The sequence below is a fragment of the Pelmatolapia mariae genome, linkage group LG15 (assembly GCF_036321145.2).
Source record: "Pelmatolapia mariae isolate MD_Pm_ZW linkage group LG15, Pm_UMD_F_2, whole genome shotgun sequence".
Lineage (NCBI taxonomy): Eukaryota > Metazoa > Chordata > Actinopteri > Cichliformes > Cichlidae > Pelmatolapia > Pelmatolapia mariae.
The window spans coordinates 35723113-35737543 of record NC_086240.1 but is presented as its reverse complement, the minus strand read 5'-3'; the positions used below and the strand labels follow the sequence as shown (position 1 = coordinate 35737543).

The window sequence follows — 14431 nt, the reverse complement described above, 5'->3', positions numbered from 1 at the left end:
TTTGATTTAAATTATGACAGATAAATAACATAAATCAGCGTCATACCCGTCCCATCTCTCTAAGTTTGGTCAACATGACTACAATAGTAGAGTTGTTCTCCCAGAGCATTCTCCAGAAGTCTTCTGTAGTCTCTGCCAGAGGGCCCTGCGTGGCAATGTAGGCTTTCTGTTGCCTGTTTAAACAGTAAAGTCACACCATGTTTACTTGAGTAATTAACTGTAAACACCACTGATGCAAATTCAGAGGGGGAAAAAAACAAAATCAACTGTATGACACAAACTTGTGGACGATAAGTAAACTTGATGATTGCTTTTACATGATAATAAACATTTTTACATGACTGCTATGAGGAAAAAATATAAAAATAGGATGAATATTTCTCTCATTTTCTTAATTCCATGGAATATATGTCTCTGATCAATCAAGATGTTTCCTTGCAGTAGAAATAAACACATGAATAAATAAACAGAGTTACTTCACCTCACATATGCTCATGCTGGTGTGCTTTTCTGCCATCTCAACTCTTCCTACCTGTATCCATCAATAAAGCTGGCATTGATGTAGTCGGATCCTTCCAGGCCTCTGATTGGCTGCAGGCAAACACGAGTGGTCTCGTAGGGCATGATGTTAACCAGCCGATTTTTGAACTTGTTGCAGGGAAGGTTGGCACTGATGAAGCGCGACGTGTGGGCTTTGGAGTTGGCCAAACGCTGTTGGGGGAAGACAGAGGGATAGTTTAACATACCAGAGGATGAGGAGTAACATTAACAGCACAGACTGAGGTAAAAATATAGTATAGTGTTAAAAAAAGAGACATTTAGTAAGGTTGCAATGAACAATGCGGAGGAGGAGAAGGAAGATTAAAAGCAGAGTACGGTGAGAAGGTAGCACTGAAGAGGAAAGAAGTAAAGGGAGAAAGGAAGAGCAGGAGAGGATGAAGAAGACAGGTGCGAGGTAGCTAGAAAGTGGAGAATATCAATTGCAGAAAGTAATAAAGAAGACCTAATCTGATCTGATCTGTCACCCACGATGCCACCGCTTCAAAGGACATTGTTTATCAGGAATATATTTATCGGAAAGCAATTCAAAACTTTACTCCCGTTTGCAACTTGTGAGGTCCTGGAGGGTCAGAGAAAATGACGGAAAATACGCTACACACCCAGACTAACAAGCCTCTGGATCAAGCCTGTGTGAAACAGAAAACTTGCCTAAAAGTGGGTCAGTCGCAGCTTTGATAATGGCAGTGTGCATAAAACATAGACTCACATAGGGATGCTCAGAAAGATAAACACTCATGCACACACGCACGCTGCATAATGATCAAAATGAAAATGCCGTACTGCTACATCATCACCGTCATAAGGATCTCAGTGCGAGTTTGTGGGTCAGCAAGTCATATGATCTCCTCCTTTTGGCTTCAACGTCTCAACAAAGAAAATGTGTGTGTGTGTGTGTATGTATGTGTGTGTGTTCTTGCTCGTTAGCCTGCAAATAGAAGATACCCTTGTCAGATGGTTTAGGACCCCTTTCAGACAGAACGCACGGCGCACTGAAAACACCAGCAGCATCACAAGAAATGAGAACGAGACAAGAGATGAGTCGCAACTGACCCCGTGAAAAAGAAGGCGGGATGTGAATATATTTTCTAGACTTTCCAGCTCCCAATACTTGTCAAAATACAAAAAGTCAGTGTGTTCATCCTTGGATTTGTGCGCAAACCGGGTCTAACTTTCCATTTTCTCTTCCAATTAGAGTATTCTCGGTCTCTCTTTCTCTTTCCCCCCTCGTATAACACCAGCAGCTCTCTATCAGTGGCTACTTGGAGTCCGTCCAGTGTTTGCCTCCTCCTCCTCCCATGCCTTTATCCCTTGCTACTGTCTTGCTTTTGATCTGTGTTTCACAGAGGCACCTGGAAAGGCTTAAGGTGGCCTGGCAGTGCTAAAGAGGCCCTCAGCTACACCACAGAGGGTGAAGGGAACTGAGCCAGACCTGGCAGCCTCAATCTCTGCACCTCATGCTTACTAGCTCCTTCCCATTTATAGTACAGCATATCTGGTCAGTTTTCATTCCATTTGGCATGTTGCACCAAAACATATATTTGGTACATGTATCATGATCATGTAACATGTATCAGAAACTAGAGCTTACAGAAGCACTGTGACCAAAAACGCAGTGGAAAGTCAGAACCCTGTAATAGAAAATACAAGGGTCTGAGAACATTAAATACCATCTGGTATTTCTATAAATCTATAGTAAAATATTCCGAATATCACTACAGATTCACACATATTTATTCTTTTTAGTACATTTACTATCTATTACATCATAGGTTTTCGGTTTATTTCTAGTAAATGCTATCTTTCCGATTGTGTACTTCTTTGACAGCATTAATTATGCATTGCCATGCAAAGCCTTTTGAGAATTTTGTATATGTATATAACTGTTTCTATGTAACTCGAGAAGATTTTTGTATTTTTGTTTGGACTTGGATCCCAGTTTAAACAGCTGAATCCCAACTCATACTTGCTGCTATTTAAATTGAAATTTATCCCAGTAGCTCAGTAGCGTTTTGTTGTGTGTGTATGTTGTAATCCACATACTGTTGCCAAATACGTTCTACAAGCACGCTATGTGCATAAATCTCCATAAAAATGCACATACTGTGAGCAAGAAAACATTTTTGTCTGACTACTTCATGACAAAATCATCTTCAGGGATTCCCGACAGTTATGGCTTAACTCTGCGTGACTGTGTATCCTACCTGAGAATGACAGTGCCCTCCCACTCTTGCCTATAGTGCAGTATTCTGTCAAATCACTTCCTTACTGCCAACTTAGTATACACTCGTCCCTTTGTTCATTAGCCAAACGTTCCTCCCTCCGCTTGCCTCGCCTTCCACCTCCATTTGTCATCATCAAGTATTAATTACTTAGCTCAACCACCCCTCTTCTCACACGCCTACCCCCCTCTGTACTGACAGCAGGGTGGATGTTATTAATCCCCGTTCGACTCCTGACGCCAGCTCAGCATTATTCCCTGATACAGATGGCAGTGGAGATTCCGTTACTGTTGTGCACCAGTGAGAAGAAACCCCCCCCCAAAAAAGACTAATCGCACTGGCACTGTTGTTGTTTCTTGGTAGGGAGGCTGCGTTGATGAAAAGCGATGACGAATGATTCAAGAATCTGTGTGCATAATCCAAGGTCAGCAGATGCTAACTGGTATGCCAAAGTTGAGGTGACTTTACTTTATGGACGGGTGACAAATTATAGGAAAAACCCCCCAACTCAATTAACTGGCAGTGACTCTACAAGTAGCATTCTTCCAAAAGATATCTGATGTTTGATGGTGGTGATGGAGAGCACTGTCTAATATGCCACGATGTCTCATAGATGGTCAGCTAGATTGATGCCCGGTGGCTGTGACGAATTGCAAAGGCTGTACCTATAAAGGAAAAAGTAGACAATGCCAGCTAATATCCCCCCGCTGTAGCAGTCACCCAGTCCCCCCATCACAGGGCTCAAGGGTTTAGGTTTTTCCTTTAATTAGTCATCCCTCTGTACGTAAACACTATGCTTCGCTGTCTTTCTCACCTACTGCTTTTTCAATAATTTTTTTCTTTCTTAAAACCGAAACTCAAATCCGTGCTGCTTTGAGCCAAAAATCCTTTGTCTTGCCCCTGCTAGATTAAACCCAATTTCTTAGCCTAAGCATATTATTGCAAAATCCTCAAAAATGAACACTGTGGCCCAACAGCAAAGGGCTTCTATATTTCTCTTTTCTAGCTCTGGAAAAAAAAATGCTACACCTCAATAGCATTGTGCACCTAAATGATGAAATGTTTTAAGTGAAGTACAAGAAAGTAAAGGAAATTAGCTTTTTAGTCACCTGTTACTTGGACAGCATCCATAAAAAACTGACAAATAGCTGCCATTCAAATAAGGCAGTTTAAATATACCTTCTACAGTGATGCTACACTGTATGAACTGCATCTTCACTCAGCTAAAATGTTATTCTTTCAGTCCCCCCACCCACCCAGGCAGTGACAGCAACCATCCAATTTGTCTCTTTCCTAGTCTCCTAATTTAGTTTCACAGCTTCTTGTCAGAAACACAGATGCTGATAGTTAAGAACCACTGACAAAACACCAAAACAAAACAAAAAAACCCCAAATCAAAATACAAAGAAATGCATTATCACAAAGCAAAGAGCAATGACTGAAACCAATAATTAAGCACACTGCAAATAATGATGAAGAAAAATATGAAAAGCAATGAAATTGGATTTGCATCCAGAATAACTGTTGGGAAGATAAAGCTGGCAGCTAGGCTTATTGAAAAGGCTTACAGTGGCTTAAAACAAGGTGTCAGAAAAACATACCGGCGCCGTCTTCATTATTTAGTTATGATAAGGACTACAGAGAGGAAAGTTAATGTAGACATTGATCTGTGGCTGCTCGTTATTTCCCACTGTCTTGGCAGGTGACTCTGAGGAAAAACTCCCAGCAGGCTCCCTCATAATTTGCATGCCTGACCCCAGCAGAAGTTAAAGTTCATCAGTACATGTAGTTAGGGCTCATTAATGAAAAAACAACAACAACAAAGCAACATGTAAAACCCTGTAATTTCAGTGCATGATGCACTTAAAATGGTCTCAGGTTTCATAGGTTTATTTCCTATACCTTGAACTCCAGCTCCATGCCAGTGACGTGCTCACCACTCTCCACCTGGGCAAGCTTCTGGATGTAAGAATACAGGCTCCGGGCAGCCACCTCAGTGTTTCCGCAGGCCACCGCCTCCAGCAGTGCGTCGTGAATGAAGCTGTACTGGTCTTCGGTCTGCACCATGTAGTTCCGCTGCGATCGCATAAGTGTCACATGGCCGTAAATGTCGACCGTCTTCTCGTGTTTGATGCGCTCCAGCATGGCGTCGATGACAATGAAGCAGCCCGTCCGCCCGACACCCGCACTGGAGTAAAATAAAAAAAAAAAAAAGATACAAAATTACTCCTTTTTTTCTTTTTTCTTAGAGTGTTTTGGCATTGAATATTTTCAGTGTAATTCACTGTGCCATTATAATGTTTTATATACAGCAAGTCCTGTAAGCTCTGTTGTGGAGTCACACTTTGCATAATTGAATAGGAAGACGCAAAGAGAGAGATGTTATGAAAGCTAAGAGAGGAAATAAATAAACAATGAAAGAAAATGACAAATAGAACAACAGGAGGACAGTGATGGAGACTGGGCGAAGCAAGCCGTCAAATTTCAATTTTATTGTGTAGTGCTTTGGACTCACTGAAGTCTTCTTATCTTGACAAAAAGGAAGGTTTCAATTTGAATAAGCCATCTGAGAAATACCGCTCGTAAAAGGAGGAAGAGCTAAGGAGTGAAATGGGAGACGCAAAGGAGATGGGAAGGGATTACTTTTGAGGCTTTTTGACAGAAAGAGAAGAAAAGAAAAAGGTGGAGAGAATGGCAGCAGGGAAATAAAGCATAAATTAAAGAGAAGGCTGCTGTGACCAATTGAAAATAGAAGAGACAGAGGTCATTTGGGAAAGAGAGTATGCGTTGGTGTAAAGTGTGTTACGTAACCTATAATAGCAAGTACACAGGTAAAGCCTGCCATTCTGTTGGCTCACGGACACACAATGACCTAATAACAACTGTATTAATGAAGCTGGGATTTTCCATATGCTGGGCTTGACTTCATTTTTGGGAGACCGGCAGGTGCAAGAACCACTCCTCGGTTCCTTTGAAGTACAAAAGTGAATCAAATTACAAACCGACCTGCAGTGAGCAATGATTGGTCCAGCGTCAGGCGGATTGCAAGTCTTCACCCTACGGAGGAAGGCCAGGAACGGGGTTGGGTACTCTGGTACGCCGTGGTCAGGCCAGGCGGTGAACTGGAACTGACGAACCTCCCGCTTCTCACTCGAACCATTCTGCATAACACAGAGAGAGGCTGGTTGCACTGTGTTTGCACTGGGTCATTCAGTAGCTTTATTGTTGGTCTATAAACCCAAATGGTGTCTTGATAACGATGCTGCTTTGTGCAACTTGGCTGTTACAGAGAGATGTTGTACAGTGAGACCACAAAACATTCAGAAAGCTGACATACTGACATATTTAGTGGATACACCTGCTTACCACAAAGCTAGGATTTCAGGTCAAATAAAAAGTTGCACTTTGTAGCCTTGATGAGTAAAATGCACTATAGTTTAGGTTAAAATCATCTATGATGAAATGCTTTCAACACATGCAGCTCATCAACAGCTTCAACAGTAAATCTAATAGAAAAGCTGGGGGACTGTGTAAATTGTATTGATTTGGAAATCATTTAAACCCTGTCCTTGCTGGACTGTCTCACCGAGTTAAAATTGTGGATGAAGCGAAGAAGTGGACCTCCTGAACCTCACTCGTCTTGGCCCTCCAAAACACGGGGCTGATCACACATTTGATAAACAAATAAATGCTGTTGCTGCAGTTAATTTCTTCTAGCTGAGGCAAAAGGCTAAGCCCTCTCTCTCTTTTGCTAAGAAGGCAAACCATGCTTTAAGAGCTTGAAAAAGAAGGCAACTGGATTTGTTCAAGTTTGTGAGGATGTTTCACCTTTCATACAAGAGGTTTCTTCAGTTCTAAAAGATTTTTCAAGCTCCTACGACTACCATGACCTGGATGACTGAGAGCCTAGACGGACTAGTTCATACCGTCATTTCACCCAGGCTTGCTTTTTGGAGTAGTTTTTATTTTAGAATCAGCCAGGCGCTGCGTTCTCCTCTGCAACCAAAATGCAGCAGCTCAAGTCCTGACAGGCACCTGCAAGCGAGCTCGTATTTCCCCTGTTTTTGGATGTTTTAACTACACATTCTCTGAAATGATCATTGAGATCAGCTGACCAGATGCTTCTGGTCTTACTGTGAAGCAGATTAAAGCATAGAGGAGACCTGGCCTTCCCTGTAGATGCCCCTGAACTTTGAAAGAGCCTGGGCCCTTGAAATGAGCACCTCAGCAACACTCGATATCTTCAAAAGCCGCTTGAAAACTCATTTTTACTCCTTGGCATTTAAACCAGACCGAGTCTTGGCATTTGTTTTTCCTCTGTCTACTTTTCTGTACTGTGCCAGTTTAGTTTAGTTGTACAACACAGAGACAAAATATCAAAGACTGAAAGTGGAAAAAATTCAAAAAGGTTGAAACAAGGGTCCTGAAAATGGTCATAAACATAACTGGGTTTAATAGAAGCGTCCAATGGAGTTTGTGGGTAGGTTTTTCAGCAGTTTAAGAATAACTCAGTAACTCAAGACTAAGTGTCAGTGTACTGTAATGCTGCAAAGAATGTGTCGCTTTCATAGTCTACAGTACATAATACATTAAAAAGGGACAAAGCTGAAAACCAGCTACAGTATAGACTTAGAAACTCTGATCACTCATCACTGATGTCCTTTAAAGGGGTTTGGGTGTTCATTAAAGCGCATGGACATTACGGGCACAGGAAATGCAGTCCGTTCATCCATCCATCTTCTTCTGCTTATCCAGGCAGCAACCTAAGCAGAGAAGCCCAGACCTCCCTCTCCCCAGCCACCTCATCCAGCTTATCCGCGGGAACACCAAGGTGTTCCCAGGCCAGCCGAGAGATATAATCTCTCCAGCGTATCTTGGGTCTGCCCCGGGGCCTCCTCCCGGTGGGGCAAAACACCTCACCCAGGAGGCATCCTTGTCAGATGCCAGAACCACCTCAACTGGCTCCTTTCGATGGAGGAGCCGCATGCGGCATGCTGTGAACATCTTGTTATTGCCGAACATTTTGAGAGGTTCAAAACCCATCCTCTCAAGCAGGAATGGGAAAACATGTTTGTGTTTGGGGGCTGAGCTGCAGTTTTGAGAGCTCAGTGTTGTTAAAAAAAAAGAAAGAGGTGATGCAAACCAGTGGTAAACACGCCCCTCTCACGATTTTGTTTTGAAATGTGTCGCTGGCATCACATTAAATAAAATGAGTGTATATTTAAACATTTTACAGCTGTTTAAATCCGCTCTCAATTACAAAATGGGCTTTGCAGTTTTTGGGAAATCTTTTTCTTTTTTTGATCATGATTTTACACAGTTTGAACTTGTTGTTGTAGTAGATATCATTTTCATGCTGATCAGCACTGATGTGCGTGTGCTCATGTACTCATTGTTGCTGCTGAGAACACTCGGGACATGATACAAGCGGCAAACACTCATATTACACACCCGTTTGACAGCTCCTGCCATAAAATCCACTATTGAGGCATCAAAACTGGGATCCAGAGGAAGAATTTTGTGAAGGACAAGAAGAAAGAGACGGAGAGAAAGAGCAGCCTCGCATCTTCCTGTCCGCTTCCCCCTCCTCACAGAAGATCCTCTAATGTAGGCACTGTTTGCATTTCAGTGCAGTGCTTCTACTTGCCTGACAGAGGGAATTTTTCCTTGCTGAATAAATGAATAAATGAGTGTGGTAATTAAAAGCAAACTGACCTACTTCTTGTTTTCCTTTTTTTTGGACATTTCCCATTTCTGGAGTTGGAAGACAGGATGAATACGACTGCTACCTGTCTGCTGGTTTTATTTGTCTTTTTTTTTTTGTCAAGAATTTATCAGCGGACACAATCCTGCGTCACTGTAGGAAACACATACATATAGATATGTACCACAGCAGATGCTTTGTGAATGCGCCGTGTGTTTGTCTGTGTGACTACCGTTAGCCTCTGCTGCCTGATTCTTCACACAAATTCAACAAAGTGAAAACAGCTCAGTGAGAAATCCCGGGAAGAGGGAAGAGGGTGAGCAGAAAAAAGAAGAAAGCACCGGCGGGTGTGATAGAGGCTGAGAGCGGCAGAATGTAAATGGCCCTGAATGTCAACCAGCTTTAAAGCGCCACGGCTGTTTATACATTGCTATCTTTACTGTCACTGGTTTGCCTCAGCATCCATTGTTCCATTGACAATTCAGGTAAAAAAAAAAAAAGTCAAAAGTGACTTAACACTGGTGTAATCTTGGTAAAAGGAAAATTCTGGAAATGTCTAATCCTTCCAGTGGCTGGTTCAGCTCCTATCACAGAACCTGTCTTTGCATTGGGCTGCGAGTGAGAGCGGGGTGCATGTAATGCATGTGTGCTGGTGGCCGGACAATATGCGGTAATAATACACTGGTTTGTGTGTGGCATCATATTTATGCATGTAGCATTTCCGATATTTGTGCACAAGCATGAATGCAAGCTTGGATGTGCAAAATCTGTCTTGAGAATGTGCTCATTCACATGGAGAAAGTGCAATGCAATACGTCATATGAAATATCTTAATTAGAGGGAATACACACTATGCCTCCCCTCTTTTTTAGAGCATTTTACTATTATAAAATTATAAAAACAAAAACGTAATTATAAAAACTGTTTCTTTAAGCATCCCTTTCACATTTTCACATATTAATATGAATGAAACAGTCGCGTGTTCCTGCCACTAACACAGTACACAACATCTGCCTTTTAAAGTCAACGCAGATGATTACTGGAGTAATATCTTATTTGGGAAATTAATACACCGTTACATTGCTCTGTCATAATTTTACATATCTAAATGGACTCTTCATGCCCCTTTAAGCAGGAGATTTGTGGTAAAAGCACATCTATTTTTAGTCAGGATTTGTTATTATAAAAAGAACATAATGGTTAATGGATATTTGTTCAAATATTATCATTTTTTCTGTCAGCCTCCCCAGTAGCTTTTCAGACGTATCAATAAAGATATTTAAAATTGCTTCTTTGTATCAAGGCACGGGTCCTGTAGCTTCTGATGTAGCTCTTCTGCTTTTAGCATATAAACATATAGTGTTATTTGAAGACAACTATGATATTACTTGCTAAATTTGATAAAAACAAAACAGTCTGTTCAATGCGATCATGTTTTTTTTTACTTGTTTTTAAAAGCTAGGTAAGTAAGATTATCCTGTTATGATAATTTTTCATTTGAATAAATATTTTCCCCACTTTTTTTTCTCGTTTTTGAGATCGCAGTCTTTGCAGTGAGCTAGCTCTGAATATCTGTGCAGGGCTGTGTGTGCGTGCACAGAAGCATGAGAGCAGTCTGCCAATTATGTATATTGAGTTTCTCTTCTGCTCACTTTACCTAAGTGCTCCAATTTGGCAGATGCACATAAACAGATGATATATTGAGGAGAGCGAGAGAGCTGTGCAAGGTAAAAAGGGCTGGACTGGAAGGACAATAGAAACAAAGGGTTTTATTTGTACATATCTTCGCTTCAAGCAGAAAAATACCATGTGGTTTATACCAATATTTTCAATGTTTATGCAAACCTTGTGCTTGTATTTCTACAAGGCGTGTCCTCTGGACTATCACTCCCTTTGCTGAAAAGACATTTATGAGGACGCTGCTATTCATTTTTTGAACCATTTAAGGTAATGGCTGTAATTCATTTGCTCAGACATGTTTGCACATCACTTTTGAATTGACAAGTACTGTTTGTCAAACATAAGACAGGAGTACAAATAGTAGTGTGTGAGGAATCATCTTACCTTGTGCAAAGAGAAAGTGCGCACGCAGAAAGTGGCCAATTCTATCGTGTCCAAAAGGGTCACTTGGGTCATACCGTAGGTCTCTGTACCTCGGCTTGGCCAGTACTGATCACACTTAATCTGGGAGAGAAAGAGAGGCATTAGCTGCAGCATGAAAAACCTCACGGACAGAAAAAGGCACGGTTAGGACATTTTTTTAATCACATTTGTTCGTATCATGGTGTGCTCTCGGAGCAAGCTCTCCTTTGGACTGAAACAGCGCAGTGGTGACAGAAACACCGGGGCAGCTTCTCTATAATTCACATCTGAGAAACAACATTATGCACACTGAACAGATGTGCCTGTCACAGCGACTCCAATCTCACTTTATAACTTTACCAACCTTACACAAATCCAGCCTGCTTCCTTCCTTGCCTTTTTCTTAAAACAAAACATATTCAACAGTAATATGAAACACAAGGAATGTAATTGAAATCTCGGGAACTTGATGACTTTCCATAATCACAGCTGCTATAATTTCAAATTTTCATACGGAAACCTACACTCTTCTTAAAAGTTTAGTAAGGAAAAAAACAAAACAAAACAAAACACTTTTTAGAGCAAACCCTTGATTTGTTGTGACTGTTAACATTTTTTTTTTCTGGTCCTGTGGCACTACACACAAGCACACAAACCGCGTCAGCCCACCTAATAAAGATTCATTCAATATGGGGTGTGATGTGCCAGCGGACATCTGATCAGATGTGACAGCTTGTGAGGGAGACGCTGCTCTCCAGTTTTCTCTCCCATTTCCTGGTCGAGCTGACACTCGAGCTCCAGCACCCGCTAACCCTGATCACGTTTGACAGGAGTGGAATGCGCATGTCAGGATGGGGGGTAGGTAAACAATTCAAAAGAGGACGGAGAAAGGGAAAATGAGTGGAGACACCTGGGGTGAGTGAGCCTGATGTTGACACAGGTTTGACTCGACAGCACGAAACATCACGGTTGGCTTTTTGACATTTAGACAAGTCGACTCCTCGAGAGGACTAAATATTATCACGGCGGACTCACTTAAGTAGAAGTATAAATCCACTGTGAGAAAAAAAAATCCTTTACATGAAAAGGTCCTGCACTGAAAATGGTAAGAATCACAGAAGCATGAGAACAAAATGTAAAAAAAAATAATTAAAAGTATTCATCATGCGGCAGGATGACTTCTAGCTAAACTTCTAAGTGAATTATTATTACATTAGTGGATTATTATACATGCACCCACTGGTCACTTTAATAGGTACATCATGCTAGTATGGGGTTGGGCACCCTGCTGCCTGTATAACTGGCCCAATTTCTCAGGCCATGGATTCAACAAGGTGCTGGAAACATTCCTCAGAGATTGTGGGCCACACTGACATAACAGCATCACGCAGTTCATCATGGCTGCACAGCCACCATGTGAATCTTTCATGCATCCCAAAGGTGATCTATTGATTTGTGAAGTGGTGACTGTGGAGAGCATTTGAGGACAGTGAACTGTCACGTTAAGATGATTTGAGCTTTATGACATTGTGCATTATCCTGCTGAAAGCACCGTGATCACAAAGGGATGGGCATGATCAGCAACTGTTACATTATTATTCCAAACATGAAAAAAAAACCCCACTACCAAACACCACACTCACCCCACTCCCATTTTAAGTGCAATGAAACATAATGGTGTTTTAGAGCTGATGGGATAATGTTACATTTTATCAGCAAAATATATTACCCGGGCAAGTTTATGCAACTTCACGTACTTTAATGTTACTCTCCTCTCTTATTCTCAGAGATGCAGTGCCTCATCTCCTGATATCCCATAATGTGTACCAAATAAATGACAGGTGCAGTCTCATTTCCAGCGGTGATTATCATAAACCGCATTGAATGCTATTCCCCCACCACCAAATATTTAAGTTTTTCCCTAATGTGGTCTTATTTGTAATTTCTAAGCTAGGACCCAGTTCCTTCACATGTTACAAAAACAGGATGCTAAACTTCCTGAAACTAAGCCACTGTTCTCTCTGGATCATTTTTTCTCTATATTCTACAATCAACAGATGGCTGTAGGAGAGACTGGTCGCAGGTACTGCAAATACTCTACAGCACTCTAGCATTCCCGTTCTTAAAATTTCATTTGAGCTTCCTGCACTAAGCAGTCTAAGTTCAACAACTCGCTATGCTCTCTGGGAACATGCAACAGCTTGTGGTTTCTGCTGCAAATAAGGAGAGAAAACAGAGCTAAGCCTGTGAAGGTACTCCCAGTGGATACGCAGCCTAACTTATCAGATGTGCGCAGGTAGAGTGTCTTTGAGTTAGCTCTGCTTTATCAGCCTCCCCAGTTGCTTTAACCACCCCATTCAAATATCTACAGTTCTCTGAAAGCAATCTATCCCAAGAAAATGAAGTCTGATTGCCTACCAATGGAGTTCAGTTATGCAACTGGGAAATCAATGTAAAGCTGTGCCATTTTCAGCAGCTGGTTGTTGTACTTGGTTGTGTAATGCACTGATTTGATTCCAAGGCTCATTTAAAAGAAAACATCATTTTCAAGTGATTTATAAGGTTGGGGGTTTAAAAAGAAGCGTACAGAAAAGAAGTCCAGATATCCCGAGTGGACCTACCCGCGACTTCTCTTCCAGCCGGGTCATCATGACAATAGTGGCTGCTCTCTGTTCCCACACCATCCTCCAGAAGTCTCCAAATGTCTCTGGTAAAGGTCCTTGGGTGGCAATGTAGGCATTCTGCTTCCTGTAGCCATCAATGTAGTTAGCGTTGATGTAATCGCTGCCTGTTATACCTACATATAGGCAGATAGAGGAAAAAAAACAGAGATTAAAAGATGGAAGGTGTACTTTTGATGGCTTTTCCTTTATTATTCTTTTTCCTACCCTCATTTATCAGACTTTTTCATTAACACAATTATTATCGCGCCATCTGCCTCAGTAATTCCCAGTTGTCACACGCACTGACACAGTTCCCAGCCAAGGAAGGAGTACGTGTAAATGTGAAGACCAGAATAAGACAAGTCAGGAGAAATTGGCTGAATTCCCGTAATATTTCTCAAACTGTCCAAACTACAGTGGCAATGTCTTTCAATATGCTGTTGACCACCTCAGCTTCTAAGAAACTTGTCAGGAAAGGGGTTTGAATTTGATATCACCTGATCTTAATAAAAGCCTTTACTCACTTGTAATTTTTTACGTTACTAATACACATTTATTGAGTTTTAATAATTTACCTATTACACCACTGAAGTGTAAACAGCTTCTGAGCACTGAGGTTCTCTTTTGTTATTTACTTTTTTGCATTACGAAGCTTAATTCATGCAGTATTGTGCATCTATTAGCAATTTACTATGTTTTTATTAACAGCTAATTATGCCTTTTGCAGTTCTCCCATCTGGAATGATCACAAACCAGATTTTTGTGTGCTTTTAAACACATCTGTCACAATATTCTATAATTTTTCTTTTCATGCATTTGTGGTTCTTTCCAGGTTCCCTTAGATATTGTGTTTACCACCACAACAGACCAAAAAGATGATGGAAGATAGCGGAAAGTAAAACAGCTTCTCAGCTAACATAGCTGGGAGGTAGATCTAGCTTCAGTCCCCCTGAGCCTGCCACCATGCTGTGATATACACCGGTCCTACTAAATCTAGCTAGAAGGAGGTCTTTTGCTGTGCAGAAACATCTGAAATGTTTTTAATGCCCAGGATTGTGTAAATGTGCTCAAATGACTAACAAGTCAAGGTTCCCTTTAGTTTAAAAAGGAGTCACTAAAGGACAAAATGCTTTAGATGTTAACAGGATTATCTTGTGATTGGAGTGTCTTACATCGAGCGTCTGGCAGTGATAAGGCAAAGC

At 41.3% G+C, this 14431-nt stretch overlaps 1 protein-coding gene across 17 annotated transcripts in view; it reads right to left on the bottom strand.

Annotated features, from left to right (window-relative positions):
• The window catches only part of ptprsa (protein tyrosine phosphatase receptor type Sa), a 233836-nt gene that overhangs the window by 10893 nt on the left and 208512 nt on the right, over nucleotides 1–14431 (bottom strand). For all 17 annotated transcript variants that reach the window (XM_063495076.1, XM_063495088.1, XM_063495075.1 and 14 more), the window contains 6 exons: nucleotides 13188–13363; nucleotides 10549–10668; nucleotides 5787–5941; nucleotides 4683–4968; nucleotides 533–711; nucleotides 47–173 (listed from right to left, as the gene is read on the bottom strand). In XM_063495076.1, the coding sequence (XP_063351146.1) occupies nucleotides 47–173; nucleotides 533–711; nucleotides 4683–4968; nucleotides 5787–5941; nucleotides 10549–10668; nucleotides 13188–13363 (1043 nt within the window). The remainder of the gene's footprint in view (nucleotides 1–46; nucleotides 174–532; nucleotides 712–4682; nucleotides 4969–5786; nucleotides 5942–10548; nucleotides 10669–13187; nucleotides 13364–14431) is intronic.